The following is a 19,934-nucleotide window of genomic DNA, read 5'->3' as shown; positions in this document are numbered from 1 at the left end:
CTTTGCTATTGTTTTCTTTGTTTCTATTTCATTTATTTCTGCTCTGACCTTGATGATTTCTTTCCTTCTGCTAACTTTGGGTTTTGTTTGTTCTTCTTTCTCTAGTTCCTTTAGGTGTAAGGTTAGATTGTTTGAGATTTTTCTTGTTTCTTGAGGTAGGCTTGTATAGCTATAAACTTCCCTCTTAGAACTGCTTTTGCTGCATCCCATAGGTTTTGGATCATCCTGTTTTCATTGTCATTTGTCTCTAGGTATTTTTTGATTTCTTCTTTGATTTCTTCAGTGATCTCTTGGTTATTTAGTAACGTAGTGTTTAGCCTCCATGTGTTTATGTTTTTTACGTTTTTTTCCTGTAATTCATTTCTAATCTCATAGCATTGTGGTCAGAAAAGATGCTTGATACGATTTCAATTCTCTTAAATTTACTGAGGCTTGATTTGTGACCAAGATGTGATCTATCCTGGAGAATGTTCCGTGCACATTCGAGAAGAAAGTATAATCTGCTGTTTTTGGATGGAATGTCCTGTAAATATCAGTTAAATCTATCTGGTCTATTGTGTCATTTAAAGCTTGTGTTTCCTTATTAATTTTCTGTTTGATGATCTTTCCATTGGTGTAAATGAGGTGTTAAAGTCCCCCACTATTATTGTGTCGATTTCCTCTTTTAGAGCTGTTAGCAGCTGCCTTATGTATTGGGGTGTTTATAATTGTTATATCTTCTTCTTGGATTGATCCCTTGATCATTATGTAGTGTCCTTCCTTGTCTCTTGTAACAGTCTTTATTTTAAAGTCTATTTTATCTGATATGAGTATTGCTACTCCAGCTGGAGTAATCAAAATGAAAATCAAAATGAAATCTTTTGATTTTCATTTGCATGGAGTATCTTTTTCCATCCCCTCACTTTCAGTTTGTATGTGTCCCTAGGTCTGAAGTGGGTCTCTTGTAGACAGCATATATATGGGTCTTGTTTTTGTATCCATTCAGCAAGCCTCTGTCTTTTGGTTGGAGCATTTAATCCATTCACATTTAAGGTAATTATTGATACGTATGTTCCTATGACCATTTTCTTAATTGTTTTGGGTTTGTTTTTGTAGGTCCTTTTCTTCTCTTGCATTTCTCACTTAGAGAAGTTCCTTTAGCATTTGTTGTATAGCTGGTTGGGTGGTGCTGAATCTCTTACCTTTTGCTTGTCTGTAAAGCTTTTGATTTCTCCTTCGAATCTGAATGAGATCCTTGCGGGGTAGAGTAATCTTGGTTGTAGCTTCTTCCCTTTCATCACTTTAAGTATATTATGCCACTCCCTTCTCGCTTTTAGAGTTTCTGCTGAGAAATCAGCTGTTAACCTTATGTGAGTTCCCTTGTATGTTATTTGTTGTTTTTCCCTTGCTGCTTTCAATAATTTTTCTTTGTCTTTAATTTTTGCCAATTTGATTACTATGTGTCTCAGTGTTTTCTCCTTGGATTTATCCTGTATGGGACTCTCTGCCCTTACTGGACTTGGGTGGCTATTTGCTTTCCCATGTTAGGGAAGTTTTCCACTATAATCTCTTCAAATATTTTCTTGGGTCCTTCCTCTCTCTCTTCTCCTTCTGGGACCCCTATAACACGAATGTTGTTGCGTTTAATGTTGTCCCAGAGGTCTCTTAGGCTGTCTTCATTTCTTTTCATTCTTTTTTCTTTATTCTTTTCCACAGCCGTGAATTCCACCATTCTGTCTTCCAGGTCACTTATCCATTCTTCTGCCTCCGTTATTCTGCTATTGATTCCTTCTAGTGTATTTTTCATTTCACTTATTGTACTGTTCATCTCTGTTTGTTTTGTTCTTTAATTCTTCTAGGTCTTTGTTAAGCATTTCTTGCATCTTCTCGACCTTTGCTTCCATTCTTTTTCTGAGGTCCTGGATCATCTTCACTATCATTATTCTGAATTCTTTTTCTGGAAGGTTGCCTGTCTCCACTTCATTTAGTTGTTTTTCTGGGGTTTTGTCTTGTTCCTTCATCTGATACATAGCCCTCTGCATTTTCATCTTGTCTATCTTTCTGTGAATGTGGTTTTTGTTCCCCAGGCTGCAGGATTGTAGTTTTCTTGCTTCTTGTGCTTGAATTTTTGACTATTAACATTTTGTTTGCAGAGCATGTTTAGTGACACAGGAAATAGTTAACATATATTTTGGTGAGAAAAGTAAGGATGAAATATTCAGATATAATTTGATACCAAATAAATATAACAAATCCTGTGCATAGAAAAATGTTAACAGAGACAATTGTTATGGGGTGGGATTTCAAGTGATTTTTACACTTTTTGCTACTTTCCAAACTCTCAACATCGGCAAAAATTACTTCTAAAATTACTTCTAAATTACTTCTCTAATTTAGTATTACTAATTTACTTCTCTAATTTAGTAATTACTTCTCTAACCGTTCGTGCCCCGGTCCGGGAAGATCCCACATGCCGCGGAGCGGCTGGGCCCGTGAGCCATGGCCGCTGAGCCTGCGCGTCCGGAGCCTGTGCTCCGCAGCAGGAGAGGCCACAACAGTGAGAGGCCCGCGTACCGCAAAAAAACAAAAAACAAAACAAAAAAAAACATCTCCAGGCTTTTCTGAATGTCCTTAGGGGTAGCCAAATTACCCTTAATTGAAAACCACTGTTTTAGAGAAAATTAGGATTCAGTTTGGTTAAGTCAAATGGCGGAAACCACTGGCCGTTTTTTTTTAAAGGCTAGGTTAATAATAATTCAGACAGTGATAAAAATACAGTAAGATCTTAAATACAATCCCAAACTCTGGAACTTCTGATTCTTATGGTCATCATAAATATATTGTTACTGATGAGTGGGGGAAAAACCAAAAATGTGTTAATGGCCTGACAGGTAGATTTTCTGAACCCATCTGCGCCTACTCCAAAGTCAGGCTAAAATTTCCCCTTTACACACACTAACAGGCAGCTTGATGGGACAAGCAATACCCTGGGCATTGTTTTTTTGGGTATGGCCGCATGACCAGCTTAACACTTCATAAAAATGAACAGGGAATAGTGGAATTCTAACTATAAATGAGGAATTTCAAAAACACCTTACTCAAAGATTCCATTTCTATCAGACAAAAGATGAAGCAAAATTTAATATCCTGGCAGTTTATATGCTTTAGCAGGAATGTCGGCAAGAGCCAGTTAAGTGCTAAACCTGACTCTGGGACATGTGGTTAAAATTAACATCAAAACAGAGCTTGTATTCATGATTATACTCTTTTCAGGGGAACTCAGATGAGATTGAACTGTACTTTAACATGGGGAGCTCTGGTACAAGATCTTCAGTCTCTATGCAATTTCCCTTTAGGCTCATTCATTAAAACTGTCTGAATCTCAGTTCCCTTGTCTGCAGAATGAGAAGGCTAGACTCAATAGGGTCTGTGACCCCTTTCAGCTAAAACATTCTTTAAGCTTTGTAATTGTTTGTCACAACAAAGGAATTGGGCAGTATTGGGGAGTTTCTTATAATACAATCTGACTCATGCTTCAAGCAATTTGCCTGCAAAGATTTTTACACAAGGCAGCAAAACACGCTCAAAGCCAATGGAGTGAATCCTTCTGTTCTCCTTGGAGGCCCATCAAGAGATGGATTTAGACCAATAAGGGAGTAGGGAGAAAAAAATTCATGGATGTGTCACTGGAAACTGAACAGATTTAAGAAAATTATGCCACAAGAAGACTGTTCTTTTTAAGATAGAGAAGAGGAGGACACCACATAGTAATCTCACTAAATCGCTGAATAAAACGAGAAAGAAATCCCAGGGAATTATGATGGGTGATCAGGACTGATTTCTAAAACCACCAACCCATCAATTGAATATACTGGCTGGGATGTGAAGATCTGTGATCAGGCTAAAGAATTTCCATAACATGTACAGAAAAAATGGTGGAAAAAATCTATTTCTACTCAGAGGCTCTAGGATATTGGTTCTAGGATATGCTGGAGGGAAAGCCTCCTGAAGTGTTGTAAAAAGAGAAAAAAACAAATCCCTTCCTTTGTGATTGTTCTCCAGTTTAGAGCAAGGGAGCCTCAAATGGAGCCTTTAAAACATGGTACTCTTGACAGAAGGGAATGAGATGTGCCCTTCAATCGGATGAGGAAAAGACCTAAGCTTATGGCCTCAGCTGTGCTCACATCCCCATCCTGAGTGTCAGCGACTGATTCTCTACCATCATCATCTACCTACAGAACATCCTCTACCCACAGTCCCTTGACCCCATGGCAGAGCCTCAGGCTTCAGAGGGGGGCGGGGGTGGGGGTGGGGTGGTGGTATCCAGGCTCATTATATGTAAGCTCTTTGCTCAGAGACATGATGCTAGGTTTGTTTGCTTTAAAATGAAGATTTAGTCAGGAATGTCAATTCTTAATTTATTCATTTCTTAAGGTATCTTCCAATTCCACCACAAGAGAATTTGTATCCAATTTGTGTTTGCAAAGGTTTAAATAGAAAACAAAACACAGATAGTCTGATCACCTCAGGGAAATGACCTGAGGGAGGCATTGCAAATCTTTTCTAATGCATACTCCGCGTCCTACATTCTTGCCTCTTATAGGCATACCAGAAATATTTTTTTAGTTTAAATGAATGGAAAGATCCAGCACTTGGAAAGAAGGAATTGTTACTCGCCCTGTTTATTCCAATAAAGAACGAAACTGCTTGTTGCTCAATGAGAATCAAAACTGACAGTTTGTAAAAACCAGAAAACATAAAATCTTGGACTGTATTTAGCGCTGATTGATATTTCCACACTCTTATGATGATCCTGAGGGAGAAGCCTGTCTAGATTTCCACCGTGTCAGTGAAAAATACTTCTCTGGAAAACCGGCTACACAAAGGGCAAAAGTTTTTCCAATTCCTGTTCCAATTTGTATCTATTGAAAGAGTTTTGGGCCCGTGGAACAGCAGTAGACGGGATGTAAGCTGACGTCATTGTAAGTTTGAAGACTCATTCTGCATAATTTTGTAATTAACAATGAGATCAGGTAAAATAGCAAGAATTTGCCATGTTATTGTGATTTCAATTCTCTTAACACTGGGTCTGGGACATACTTTAAAGATTCACTTGAGTTAAAAAGACTTTAGCTATGTGCGTGCAGGCCAAATAAAGAAGAGAACTGAGCTAAGCAGTTGTCTGAACAATGCAAGCAAAGTGAACTTACTCTTAGAAGAGGATTCTCTGTGAAAGATGCTGGGAGATATGAAGGCACATTGGGAGATATGAATAAGACACATGGATCATATTGAGGGCTTGCGGGAGACAGAATTCCAAAATGGACCTCCAAGATTACCTGCCCTAATCCCTGGAACTGTGAGGATTATGAGATATCACACATCGGAAGCAAGCGCTCAATGAGTGTGACGATAATATTATTAACCTTCCTCTCTTGGCCTCCCAGCCAAATCCGTTTATCTCTTTCAGTCAGACACAACATACAATATTCCAGGTGCATGCAGAGTCAGATTTAAAATTCCAATTAATTTATATTACAATAAACTAACCTGCTAAATTGAATATCAGATTTTTTTTTTTTTTTTGGCTATTGTGGCTAATCGGAATTGTATACGCATCATTTATCAGTTGAAGAAATACTGTTCTTCAAATTGTGCCATAGCTCTCTCTATTGTGCACCTGAACAAATGAGCTAGGGTTTTATATAATGGACAGAGATATTTGTTGCTTTGCTATAGAGAAACCTGAACACTCATTGAACTTTTACAAATAAATAATTGGATTTATTTGAACATGATAATGTTACCATGCATTATTCTTTTGGATAATCCTCTTTTTTTTTTTTTTTTTTTTTTGCGGTACGCGAGCCTCTCACTGTTGTGGCCTCTCCAGTTGCAGAGCACAGGCTCCGGACGCGCAGGCTCAGCGGCCATGGCTCACGGGCCCAGCCGCTCCGCGGCATGTGGGATCTTCCCGGACCGGGGCATCAACCCGTGTCCCCTGCATCGGCAGGTGGACTCTCAACCACTGCGCCACCAGGGAAGCCCTGGATAATCCTCTTTTTAATGCCATCAATGAGATATCAGGTTCTCTGTGTTTTGTGTGTTTGCTTTTCCCATGACCCAAGGAGGAAATACTCCAAAGGAGGAAATTCTATCTAAATAAATGTGGCAATTGATTTAAAGAAATTTGGTACTTCTGGTGACCTTATGGGTATGCTCACTTAGGCTACTTTGCTCTTTCATATCTTCTGTTCATTCACTCATTTATTTATTCAGAACCATGTATTGACAGTTTACTATGCGCTGTGTTAGAAAACAATGACAGATAGGACAGATAGTCCCTACGCTCATAGAGACTAAAAAAGTGTAAGAGCTAGTGTTTGTTTAAACCTTCTAAGTCCAGGTATGGAGTTGTCTCTTTTAATCCTTAAAACCTGATAAAGTATACAGCTCCATCTTACAGATGAGGAAACTGAGATTCGTAGGTTAACTAACTTGCTCAAGATCACACAGCTACAATGAAACAGAGCTGGGATTCAAATCTGACTTCAAAACCATGCCCTTACTCCTGTACTTCCCGTCTCTTTTTCTGATTACTCCTCACTACCAAGTCTTCTATTCTTGTTAGGTGGATCACTCTGTGCTCCACACCCCAAAATTCTCTGCCTTTGCCCTTGCCAGACACCCAGACCCCAAATGCAACCCAACCTCATATGTCTAACCTAAGCCCTTCTTCTCTGTGTCATTACAGGCTCACTAACCCGTCTCGCCTCTGACACTGACACATCCCCACCTCACTCCCCAAGAATCAAGTCATTTTGTACGTTCATCTGATGTTCCAAACTAGATCATAAGTTCCAAATTAGATCATAAAGTTCCCCCAAAAATCTATATTTTCTTTTCTCCCATCCTAGCCCAAAACTTAGGCAGAGAGTTAGGTAATAAATTACAGTTGTCTTTTCCATTGCTGAATTGCTTCTATGGTCCTGAAAACATTAATAGATTCATAGAAAAAAAAAAAAAGGTAGGTGGCCCATTTAAGAATCTGTAAATAGGGCTTCCCTGGTGGTGCAGTGGTTGAGAGTCCGCCTGCCGATGCAGGGGACACGGGTTCGTGCCCCGGTCCAGGAGGATCCCACATGCTGCGGAGCGGCAGTGCCCGTGAGCCATGGCCGCTGAGCCTGCGCGTCCGGAGCCTGTGCTCCGCAGCGGGAGAGGCCACAGCAGTGAGAGGCCCACGTGCCGCAAAAAAAAAAAATCAGTAAATAGAATGTGCTCACTTGGCTGATTCCCCGCTCCTTTAGTTAGTCACTGCCATTGTCATAACACAATCCTGGTTTCCATAATGTAGACTGGGCTTGTGTCCCTACCTAAAGCCTTTGGGACAAGGCCAAAGCTAGAGGTCACTGGAGCACGCGCTTAGCCTGAAATGGAAGGACAGATACTCAAGAGTTTGTCATTGGTTTTCTCCCGCTCTGAGAACTCACAGACTCCTGTATCATCCTTCTTACTTAACACTTATAGCCTTGAGATGTCGTTTTTCATAGCTGTGTATTCTGCATGGCCTAGCCCAGCAACTTGGAGCAAGCACTCTCTGAACTGTTGACTAGCCCTGGATTTACCAAGGAGATTATTGCCAGGACCTCTGGGATGGAAGCTGCTAGGGCTTCCCAAGGTGTTGATAACCACTTGCTCCTCAGAGTGATTCAGGGCAGGCGGGGAGTTGTTAGACCTGCACGGTCTCCTAGGAGTTTCGACTCGCCCAGGAAACAACAAGAGTCGGAAGTCGATGCAAAACGCAAGAGGTTTATTGAAGGCCGGTGCACCGGGGTTCCTTGGTCCTCACGCAGGAGGTCGAAGAAGGAACCCTTTTGGGCGCGAATATGTCAGTTTTATAGGTTCCCACTTCCCCGTATGTAAATTATAGATTTGGTTGTGTTCTCCTGCTGATTGGTCCCGGCTTAGGCTCGGACCAGAGAGGGAACTTGTCCCCAGCTGCCTGATTGGTCTTTGACAGACACCTTTTTTACATTTTGTTATCTCCCTCCTTCTCCCCAGCTGCCTGATTGGTCTTTGACAGACACCTTTTTTACATTTTGTTATCTCCCTCCTTCTCGGAAGGGGGCCGGACATCCTGGAAATTCACCCATTGTCTAAGAAGCCCCTATTGTCTGGAGAGTTCTTAATCATTAGCTGGAACAATGTCTCTCGAGTCCCACATTCCCCCCTTTTTCTTGTGACTATTGATTCCAATCATGGAATCTCAACCTTCTGTTCGTAAACTTTGGTACTGTTGTCTTAACATTAGAACTTGTACAGTACTGATACGTTCTCTAATAAATGCTATCAAGCGATTTAGAACACATGGTCCAAAAGTTAAAATCAACAATAAAACAATAAGAGGTCCCAACAGAGTAGAGATTAAGGTGGTAAACCAGGGGGACTTATCAAACCATGATTGAAACCATCCTTTTTCGTTTTCTCTCTCCCTTTGCCTTTTATCTAAGCGTTCCCTTAGTTTATCCATGGTTTTGGTAATGGTTCCTGAATGATCAATATAAAAGCAACATTCTTCTTTTAGAGCGGCGCATAATCCCCCTTCTTTAAGAAACAGCAAATCTAGGCCTCTTCTATTCTGCAACACCATTTCTGAAAGTGAGGTGAGTGATTCCTTTAGTTGAGTTATGGAACTTTCTAATGCTCGAAGGTCGATGTCTACAGCCTGTCTTAAACTTGCATAATACTGGGGTTGTTGTATGAGGGCTGTGGTTCCTGTTCCTATCCCGGCAGATATTCCTAGTCCTAGAAGGACAGCCAATGTGAGGGTTACAGGTTCTCTCTTCCTTCTTGTTTTTCCCTCGTATTCATCTAAGAAGGACGAATCTGAATGATAGCTAAGTCTAGGAACTAATTGCACTAGCACACAAAAATCAGCTGAATTGTTGAGAACCTCTAGAGAGACACAAGGGGTGAGCCCCGTGTTACATGCCCACCATCCATCTTGGGGAGGTACAAGATATCCCGAGCCTGAAGGGAGGCTGAAATCATGACAAAGGTGTCGATGGGACTGGGGAGGTGTTCCTATACAAGTACCATTTCCAGAAACCGAAGACAGAGTTAATTTACTGTTCCCTTTCTGTTTCCATCGACAATGGTCCGGGGAGCTGACATTAGTATAATTAGAACTATATCCTATAGCATCATAATAAGGGGGAGGGGCAGCATAACAGAGCCAACATGATTTTGTAGCCTCCGGGTTTGTAGCATTAAGGACCGTAAAGGCTGCCTGCACCAAAGAAAGCATCCTATCCTGTGGAGTCCCAGGCTTAACTGTGGGTTCTTTGGATCCAGAGGTTTCATTAGTCTCATTCTTTGTTGACGTAGCTGAAGGGGCCGGGGGAAGCAAAGGGGGGCCAAGTACGGGATTTGGGCCTATTGATATAGGAGCAGGAGTCTCAATCTTTAGCTTAAGGGTCATTAATATTCCCAAATCATATCCATTCTTGTAAAATCTAATGCCCCATGAGTGGCCATTTACCCATTTTTTTATCTCTTTTTCCAGGATTACTAAAGGAAATTTTGAGGGGGTGGCACCATCCTGAACATTCGGGGGCGATGGGTCGGGGACCCCTATAAGAAGTATGAGTGTAGTTGGCTGTTACTGTAATAAAATCCCAAGTTGAGGTGGGTCTCCAATAAGTATCTCCTGTGGTTTCACATCCCCAGTTTTGGCAATATAAATTTTCAGGGATTTATAATTCAGGGATCGGGGGCGATGGAACCCGGGGCATACATAGAAGGAGAGGGTTCTGAGCCAACTTCTTCGGACCTGGTTTTTACAACCCTCTCCGGAGTAATCAGCTTTAGTTAGAAGTTGGGACGGAGCATTATGCTGATCATAATAACTCTCTAGATCCCAAAAGGGAGCTCCTATGGCCAGTTTACAGACATCAGGAAAAAGGTCTGGCCACCAGGTCCAGGGAGGGGCAGTATGGCTAATGGACCAGGTTATATCTCCAGTTTGAGAAATTACCTGCCAAGTTAGACGTTGGGGCAGGTGAGGGCTAAAATCACTTACAGTCAGTAAAGGCAGTAAAACCAAAATTATAAGTCTTAGGTTCGTAGAAGCTTGAGTTTGAGCGGGTTGTCGGTTCTTTGGGCCTGCCATCCTGATGATGCCGCCGCTGGTGCAGCTTTCACGTGTGAAGCATGGATCCAGGCAGCGATGCCGTCCACTTTTATGGCCGTTGGGGTGGTTAGGAGGACGGTGTATGGTCCTTTCCATCGAGGTTCCAACGTCTGGGTTCGATGCCGACGGACGTATACGGAGTCCCCGACTTGGAAAGGATGAGTTTCTCCCGGTGTTCCCGGTTGGTAGGCCTCGGCGAGTTGGGACCATATCTCCTTTTGGACCAGTTGGAGTCCCAATAGCCTAGCATACAAGTCAGTGTTATTTTGACAGTCTGGTTTTATTTCTTCTCCTAAGGTGAGAAGGGGAGGTGGGGCCCCGTATAGCACCTCAAAAGGAGTAAGATGGTACCGGGAAGGTGTATTCCTAACCCGGAACAGGGCTAAAGGAAGGAGCACCGTCCAATCTGTACCGCCAGTCTCCAAGGACAATTTGGTTAGGGTCTCTTTTAGAGTTCTATTCATTCTTTCTACCTGACCTGAACTCTGGGGTCTATATGCACAATGTAATTTCCAATCAGTCCCCAAATATCTGGCCACATCCTGACTTACCTGGGCGACGAAGGCTGGACCATTATCAGACCCTATTACCTTTGGTGCTCCAAATCGAGGAAAAATTTCTTCTAAAATCTTCTTGGCTACTACAGCAGCTGTTTCTTTCTTTGTTGGGAAAGCCTCTATCCATCCTGAAAAAGTGTCTACAAAAACTAAAAGGTATTTATTACCGTACCTTCCAGGACGCACTTCAGTAAAGTCCACCTCCCAGTAAGTTCCTGGGCGGTCCCCCCTGAGTCTCTTTCCAGTTTCAAGTTTCCCTTTTTGAGCATTTACCTGTTGACATGGGACGCATTCCTGCACAATTTGTTCAGCTAATTTTGTCATTCCAGGGGTTTCGTACCCGGCTTTTTGTAACAAGGCTACCATCTTTTTAGTCCCCAAATGTGTCCATCTGTGCATCTGTTGTAACATGGATTCTGCTTGCTGAGGGGACAAAGTTCCTTTTGTTGTGGCCGGGATGATTTCTTCATCACGGCCTGGTTTTTCAGGAACTTTATCTGACAGTCCTAGAATGACTTCTCCCGATGCTATTTCTCGGGCCACTTGGTCAGCCATATTATTTCCCCTAATTATTGGGGTATTTCCTTTTTGATGTCCAGGGCAGTGGATGATACTGACTTTAGTAGGAAGCATGAGTGCAGTCAACAAAGCCATGATTTCGTCTTTGTTTTTAATTTCTTTGCCACCTGAAGTTAGTAGCCCTCTCTGTTGGTAAATGGCACCGTGGATATGAGCGGTAGCAAACGCATATCTACTGTCTGTGTAGATGTTTACTTTTTTATTCTCTGCCATCTCTAATGCCCTCGTCAGGGCAATTAATTCAGCTCGTTGGGCTGAGGTCCCTTGTGGTAGCGCCGCTGCCCATATGACTTGTTTTCCGTCTACCACGGCTGCCCCAGTTCGACGCTTACCTTCCTCCAGGAAACTGCTCCCATCCGTGAACCAGGTGAAATCAGCATCAGGGAGGGGCAGGTCCATCAGATCTGGCCTACTGCCGTGTGCTGCGGCCAGTACTTCCTGACAATCATGTATGATGGTGGAGCCTTCCAAGTCAGGATCAGGTAGCAAGGTGGCTGGATTGAGTCCTGTGGCTGGAGCAAACTTGATGCGATCTGAGTTTAGCAACAGGGTTTGGTAATGGGTCATCCTGGCATTAGTTAGCCACCTATCCGGTGGTTGACGGACTACATTTTCCAGGGCATGAGGAGCTGTTATCGTTAGATTTTGTCCTAAAGTTAGTTTGTCAGCATCTTTGACTAGAACGGCCACTGCAGCGATTATCTTTAAACAGGTGGGCCATCCTGATGCCACAGGGTCCAATTTTTTTGACAAATAAGCAACTGGGCGATTCCAGGGACCCAATTTCTGAGTCAATACTCCTTTTGCAATGCCCTTATTTTCGGCCACATATAAATGAAAAGGTTTGGTTACATCTGGCAGTCCTAGGGCTGGAGCTGAAAGTAAAGCTCGTTTGATTTGGTCAAAAGCCCGTTGTTCCTTATCGCCCCAAACGAAAGGAGTGCTGTTTTTGGTTAGGGGGTACAATGGGGCTGCCAGCTCAGCAAACCCTGGAATCCATAGTCTACAGAATCCGGCCGTCCCCAAAAATTCTCTAACCTGCCTGGCGTTTTTGGGAGCCGGAATTTGGGCCACCGTATCCTTTCTGCTCTCCGTGAGCCATCTTTGCCCCCCTTTTAATAGATACCCCAGGTAACTGACCTGTTGTTGGCATATTTGTGCTTTCTTGGCTGAGGCTCTATATCCCAGGGTTCCAAGTTCCGTTAACAGTTTTTCAGTACCCTTGATACAATCTTCTTGGGTCTCAGCAGCTAATAAAATATCATCAACGTATTGGAGTAATGTTACCTGGGGATTTGATTCTCTATATAATGCCAAATCCTGATGGAGGGCTTCATCAAAGATGGTCGGGGAGTTCTTGAATCCCTGAGGTAGCCGTGTCCATGTCAGCTGACCAGACATTCCCGATGTTGGATCTTTCCATTCGAAGGCAAAGTAGGGTTGGCTCAGGGGAGAGAGTCTTAAACAGAAAAAAGCATCTTTAAGGTCCAAAACAGTATACCACGTATGCTGAGGTGGAAGAGTGCTCAGGAGGTTGTAAGGGTTTGGAACTGTGGGGTGGAGATCTGCCACCCGTTTGTTTACCTCTCGTAGATCCTGCACCGGCCGATAATCATTTGTTCCTGGTTTCTTTACCGGCAGGAGAGGGGTGTTCCATGCTGATTGACATCTTATTAAGATGCCCAAGTCTAGTAGCCTCTGTATATGGGGACGGATACCGTCTTTGGCTTCTCTACTCATGGGGTATTGACGGACCATTATTGGGGTGACAGTTGCCTTGAGTTACACTAGCACCGGGGGCCGATTTTTGGCCATCCCCATTCCGGCAGTTTCTGCCCAGGCTTGAGGGAACCGAGTTACCCAATCTGTAACATTAACTCGTGAGGATGAAGGCTGCTCGTATAATTTATATTCATCTTCTAATTTCATAGTCAATATTTGAAGTAACCTTCCTTTATTATCAGTTATGGTGGAACCTTCTGGCTGAAAGTGGATTTGAGCCCCTACTTTGGAGAGTAAATCTCTTCCCAGCAAAGGATAGGGGCATTCCGGAATAATCAAAAATGAATGGGTTATTCGTCCAATCCCAAGATCTACTGTCCTTCGTGTGGTCCATGAATATTGTTTATTCCCAGTGGCTCCTTGTACCCATGACCTTTTAGCTGAGATAGGACCTTTTGAGTGGAGAAGGACGGAGTGCTGGGCTCCGGTATCTACCAAAAATTGAACAGGTTCCCCCTCCACTTTAAGAGTTACCCGGGGCTCGGGGAGAGGGTTCGAGCCCTGACTTTCCTAGTCGTCTTCTTCCAATGTTAAGATTTTGTTTCTGGTTGGCCTTCCTCCATTCTTTTTCTTAGGGCATTCTCTCGCCCAATGTCCTTTTTCTTTACAGTAGGCACATTGGTCCTTGTCTAATGGTCGCCTTCTGTCTGCCGTTCGCCCTTCCTGCCCATTTCTATCCCCTATATTTCTTCCTCCAACCACAGTGGCCAGTATCTTACTTAAATTCCTCTCTTGTCTCTTATCTCGTCTTCTTTCACGGGCTGCCTGCTCTTTCTGCTTTCTTTCTTCCTTCTCTTCCTCTGTTTCTCTTTTGTTATATACTTTATCTGCCTCTTTTACTAACTCCTGAAGCGAAAATCCCTGCAAGCCATCTAGCCTCTGTAATTTCTTCCTAATATCAGGGGCCGCTTGATCAATGAAAGCCATTGCTATAGTAGCCCTATGTTCCTCCGAAGTTGGATCATAAGGGGTAAAGCGTCTAAAGGCTTCCATTAAACGTTCCAGGAACACAGTTGGCGATTCCTGGGGCCCCTGAGTTACTTCCCTTACCTTAGCCAAATTAGTGGGCCGTCTGGCCACTCCATGGAGACCCGCCACCAGAGCCTGGCGATACATTTTCAGGCGCTCCCTACCTTCCGGGGCATTGAAATCCCAGTTTGGCCTGACGAGTGGGAAACCAACATCAATCTCGTTAGGCAGCTGGGTAGGTTGCCCATTGGCGCCTAATACATTTTTTCTGGCTTCTAAAAGAACCCGTTGCCTCTCCTCAGTCGTTAGGAGAGTCTGAAGCAGCTGCTGACAATCATCCCATGTGGGCTGGTGGGAGAAAACAAGAGATTCTATTAAAGCGGTAAGGGCCTGTGGATTTTCGGAAAAAGTTGGGTTATGCATTTTCCAATTATAAAGATCTGCAGAGGAAAAGGGCCAATATTGGAGAGGTCTATTCCCTTGGCCGTCGGGGGGGCCATACTCTCTAAGAGGTAGGGCAGTGGAGTCCGGGGAGATAGCCCTCCGGCTCCTAGTGCCCGCTGAGGGACCCCTTTCTTCTTCCATCATGGATGGTTCCCTTGGTGCCGAGGGCAGTGGAGCTGGGGGTCCTCTAGGTGGTAGGGGATTTGGGGCCGGAGGATAAGGGGGTGGGGAATCCAAAAGAAGCAAATCGGACTGCGGGTCAGGATAAATCGCCTTCGGTGGATCCAGGGCGTCAGGTAGCTTTTCCGTGTTGGGGTTTTTCTTTAAGGCTAATATCTCCGACGCTGCTGATGTGTGCGCGGACGTACCTGTTGAGGAAACAAAGGGCCGGACCCACGGAGGTGGGGAGAGAATTAAATATTCCCAGACCAAGACATATGGTACTTGGTCTGGATGTCCGTGGGGATCTATATTAAATATCTTAGACTTCAGCAGCTTAATCTTGTCTAATAAAAAGGATCCTTCGGGGGGCCATCCTATCTGAAATGTTGGCCATTCAGAGGCACACAAAGTCTGCCACTTTCCTTTCTTCACCTCTACCGAAAAATTATGGGCTCTGGCCCGAACTTCGGTCCAATGGCTTAGGGTAAGGGAAAGAGGAGTCGTCACAGTTTGTCCCATTGTCGTCCGTCAGAGAAAAAGAATAGACCACAATACAGAAACAGTTAAAACTCCATGAAACACATATACGCATGGGCCACCGCGAGCTCGCTTCAAAACCGAAACTTCTTCAGATGGCAGTTATCACCAAGGGAACTGCCGAAACCGAGTGAAGGGGAGACAGAGTTTGCCTCTCCTTCCAGATGAGCCACCAGGGCGTCCCCTAGGGCTCATGGACGCCGGCTATTAGCACGTCTGCCTAGCCAGAGGTCCGATACAGATTCCATAATAAGCCGATTCTTACGGCTTTCCTCCGATAATGGCCCACAAAGAACAAGGGACAAACAGACAATCAAGCTCGAGCTTACCTGGTACCTCCAACTCCCGATGTTCTTGTGGTCCGGGGCGAGTGGAATCCCGGACGAGCCCCCAAATGTTAGACCTGCACGGTCTCCTAGGAGTTTCGACTCGCCCAGGAAACAACAAGAGTCGGAAGTCGATGCAAAACGCAAGAGGTTTATTGAAGGCCGGTGCACCGGGGTTCCTTGGTCCTCACGCAGGAGGTCGAAGAAGGAACCCTTTTGGGCGCGAATATGTCAGTTTTATAGGTTCCCACTTCCCCGTATGTAAATTATAGATTTGGTTGTGTTCTCCTGCTGATTGGTCCCGGCTTAGGCTCGGACCAGAGAGGGAACTTGTCCCCAGCTGCCTGATTGGTCTTTGACAGACACCTTTTTTACATTTTGTTATCTCCCTCCTTCTCCCCAGCTGCCTGATTGGTCTTTGACAGACACCTTTTTTACATTTTGTTATCTCCCTCCTTCTCGGAAGGGGGCCGGACATCCTGGAAATTCACCCATTGTCTAAGAAGCCCCTATTGTCTGGAGAGTTCTTAATCATTAGCTGGAACAATGTCTCTCGAGTCCCACAGAGTCTTTCTTATTTTGGGATGTTTTGGCTGGACTCCTGATTTCCATGCTCCACCTTCCCCATTGCTTCCCTTCTGGAGTATCAAATGCTGGGTGTTTGCAGTCATGACATCAGAGAATTGCCTCGCCAGCTCACAGGAGGAGAAAAGTCTTGAGACAGAGAAAAATTCTATGGGATTTCACTCATTCCCAGTCCATCTCTATATTACTCACCATGTCCTAACTTCAGCTTGGAGCGCTTGCATTTCTTTTCCTCCTGGGGAAGAGGAGTGGGGGTGAGCTACAGGATGAGCTGCTCCTGAAGGGAGGGGAGCTGGAGTGGACTTAGCCTGTGAACTAAGGCAGTTTCCGGAGAGTCCTCCTTGGGTGACCTCGGGGAGCTATTTTCCACTGGGAGACCAACTGGGAGCTAAAAGCTTCCAAGGCTGTCCCATGTCACAGGCAGACTGCTTTAGGGATGGTGTAAACTGTACGCCCAGCCCTCACTGTAGCCTCAGGCTCACACAAGTGGATGATAAAGTGTATCTCTATGCCATCGGGAAGCACTTTACAATAATTTTCTGTTCTCATCTGCCTCTCCATCCCTCACACATTCTATTAGATAATGTAGTATTTATGTCTGCTCTTAAGGAGGAGGACTCCAAGTGGTCACAGAAGAGAGGGATTAGAATTCCCTTTTCAGGGCTTCCCTGGTGGCGCAGTGGTTGAGAATCTGCCTGCCAATGCAGGGGACACGGGTTCGAGCCCTGGTCCAGGAAGATGCCATGTGCCGTAGAGCAACTAAGCCCGTGTGCCACAACTACTGCGCCTGCGCTCTAGAGCCTGCGAGCCACAGCGGCTGAAGCCCAAGTGCCCTGGAGCCCATGCTCTGCAACAAGAGAAGCCACGGCAATGAGAAGCCTGCGCACCGCAGAAGAGTAGCCCCCGCTCGCTGCAACTAGAGAAAGCCTGTGCACAGCAACGAAGACCCAATGCAGCCATAAATAAATAAATTTATGAATAAAGAAAAGAATTCCCTTTTCATGATTTACTTTATTTTAAATGAATATTCCCTATTTCCTCACTCTGATTTTTCATAGATTCGGGTTCCCGAACAGTCTTAAACCACTTCCTGCCCATGTATAGCCTCATTTGGAAAATACTAATGAAGGCTGCTTTAACCCTTTGCCTTATTATCAACTCTTTTTGTTCATCTCTGGTTCAGTCTTGAGGCTTTTTCTTGGATTTCTGCAGTTGATGGTCATTATTTCCTGAGCAGAACAGAGTTCTTTATATATCTCTGGGGCTCCTTTCCTTCCTACTCTGTTTAAAGTTGTTGCCTCTAAGGAGTTCTCGGAAATCATATTTAATAGTTTGGCCTCATACTCAAGTGGTTAGACAGAACATTAGGTCACACCCTTAATCATCATCAGAATAAAAACCTGTTGAAGATTTCATTGAGGCCACCACCAACTCTGGGTGCCTTGCCAAGAAAGATATACTCTTCTAGGTAATCCAAATAAGTGCAGTTATCCAGCTGACCATTAAGGAGGGACAGTCTGAACTATTAAAGTAGAAGAAACATTGGATTTAATATAAATGAGATGTCAGTTTCCTCAAGAATGCCCCCACCGAGTAATTCTGAGTGTACTCACCATTCTGTGGTGAATGGGAACTGTTTGCAGGACAAGGTTGGTGACACATGGCTTACTTAACGGTGAATAAATCTGATAGAACAAAAAATACTTCCAGCACTAAAGTGTGTGCTAATATTTTATACCCTGTGTATAAAATGCATGACATTTACTTGAAAACTAACATGTGCAAGGCTGCATACCCAAGAGTTAATATAGTCTAAGCATTGTCATGCACCGAACCTTCTGTAGGATGACTTCTTGGTCTCCGTTTCATTGACACTGAGCAGGAAATTCTAAGTGTGAGTTGCTCAGAAAGAGTGGGTCTGCAGCTCCGTCCCCATCATGCAGACACCCTTCACTGTCACCCTCTGTGGGACATATTGGTGAGTCCCATGACTGCTCACCATGGGGCAAAAGGGCAAAGACAAGAGCCACAGTTCCTCTCTCTTTATAAGGCAGCTCTAACACTAGTCGTTGATTTGAATGAACGTTAGTTGTTCTTTCCTTCCCCTAATCCCATCTTAACCTTCCATTTCTTCATCCAACAAATCCATCAAATACAAATGGGTGGAGATCAAGGAAAAGTTGAAACCATTTCCTTCTTGTGGTTAAAAGCTTCAGCTCTCTTCCTCTCACTGAACAGAGTGTACTTTTAGCCACTCACCTTTGACAGCATGCCGGCACCATTATAGGAACACAAGCTTTGAAAGGCCCTCTTGCTACTCCTGTTGTCATCACTGTATCTGTGACATCTCTGACATCCATAAATCTAAGTCTTTCCAATGTTTTTTCTCATCCATTAGTTCATTTTTTAATAAAATAATCAGGACAGGTATAGAGAATTAGAATTTCCAAGTTGAAGACAACTTTACTGTGTTCCAATTGCTTCTGCCATTTGAAGCCCAAAGGCACTTATAAGTGGTTGTTCATCCTCTATTTAGATTCCTCTAGTAAAAAGAAATTCACCATCACACAAGCAGAGCACACCATTTAAAAAATACCTCTGACTACTGAAAAAAATCTTCCTTGATATGAATCTTGTCACTTCCACCCTTTGGCCCACCTTGGCCCAAGTTTTTGAACTTACTATCTTTTCCACATAAGAGTTCTTAGAATAAAGACAATTATCTTGCCCTCCGAAGTGTTTTTGTATTCAGGTTGCCCATGCCCGTTTTCTTCAAAAATGTATGGATTTCCCTCCCCCTCATCATCCTGGCCAACTCTCCTCAGCACAGTTCAATTTGTCCAGGTGTCTCTGAAGGTGTCATGCAAAGAGCTGAATATGCTAAGACTGCCATCCATCTCCTTATTGTTTCCAGTTCACAGATGAGAAAACTGAGACCACCCACTAAAGGACTCATCAAAGGTCATAAACGAGACCTTGAACTTGAATCTCTATTCTCTGTAGTAGAGAAAAAGGAGCCCTGTAATTTAATCCTGGTCAGTATTTCCTGATATCACATGCAAGTGTGGCCAGAGACCCCATTTAACACTCAGGTAGAACAAACAGCCTGGGATCGTGCTGGTTTCCAGGTCCAGTGAAATGGTGGCAAAAAGGCCGATCCGAAAAGACTTCCTAGACGTGTCAGTTGGCAATAATCTTAAGGTTGCCTGCTTGGGCTCTGAGTGCCCCTCCCCCCCTTTTCCTCCCTCTCAACTCCGCTACCCACCCCCCTTTTGTGGGTACCAGTGCCTGGTGTGTTAGTCATCTGTTTGTGAGGCAGCCTGTCTGTGACTCAGCTCCCTCCGGGTTGGCCACATCAGATGGGTGCTATTGCCATATGAAACCAATAGAGGCTAGAATTCGAAAAATGCTCTTATTTATTTGAATATTCATCTCTGGCCCATTCAAACTTTTCATTGTTAGCTCTAAGAGATATGACAAGGGAATCATTCTTTCTGGGGTGTCCAAATACTTAAAAGTTTGTAGAAAGGGATTCTAAACTTTAGAACTCCAAATTATCTCAGTGGTCCCAAATTGCTCAAAGCAAAATAAATATGAATTCATTTTAACAAATGCATTCTACCTGGTACTTTTAAGAGACCCAGAAAGGCAAACAACCTTTGTGTCCCAACTTCAGAAAGAATTAAGTTAGTGTGATTAGAGCCACTATGGTGGCTGGAAATCTGATAGACCTGTGGCTCTGAGTCTAGGAGACCCTGCCCAAGAGAGGGTTTTGCTTGACTTGTGAGGAAACTGCTATCTCAGGTGGCCAGGAAGGCTGGG

At 43.9% G+C, this 19,934-nt stretch overlaps 1 protein-coding gene across 1 annotated transcript; it reads right to left on the bottom strand.

Annotated features, from left to right (window-relative positions):
- Nucleotides 1–10,095: 10,095 nt before the first annotated feature.
- On the bottom strand, nt 10,096–15,183 carry LOC132504399 (uncharacterized). Its single transcript, XM_060121765.1, is given in 1 exon segment — nt 10,096–15,183. A coding segment is annotated over 1 exon segment (5,088 nt).
- Nucleotides 15,184–19,934: the final 4,751 nt, after the last annotated feature.

This window comes from Lagenorhynchus albirostris, chromosome 14 (genome assembly GCF_949774975.1).
Source record: "Lagenorhynchus albirostris chromosome 14, mLagAlb1.1, whole genome shotgun sequence".
In the NCBI taxonomy this organism is placed as follows: domain Eukaryota; kingdom Metazoa; phylum Chordata; class Mammalia; order Artiodactyla; family Delphinidae; genus Lagenorhynchus; species Lagenorhynchus albirostris.
The sequence above is the reverse complement of the archived record's forward strand: the minus strand, read 5'-3'. Positions and strand labels throughout refer to the sequence as shown.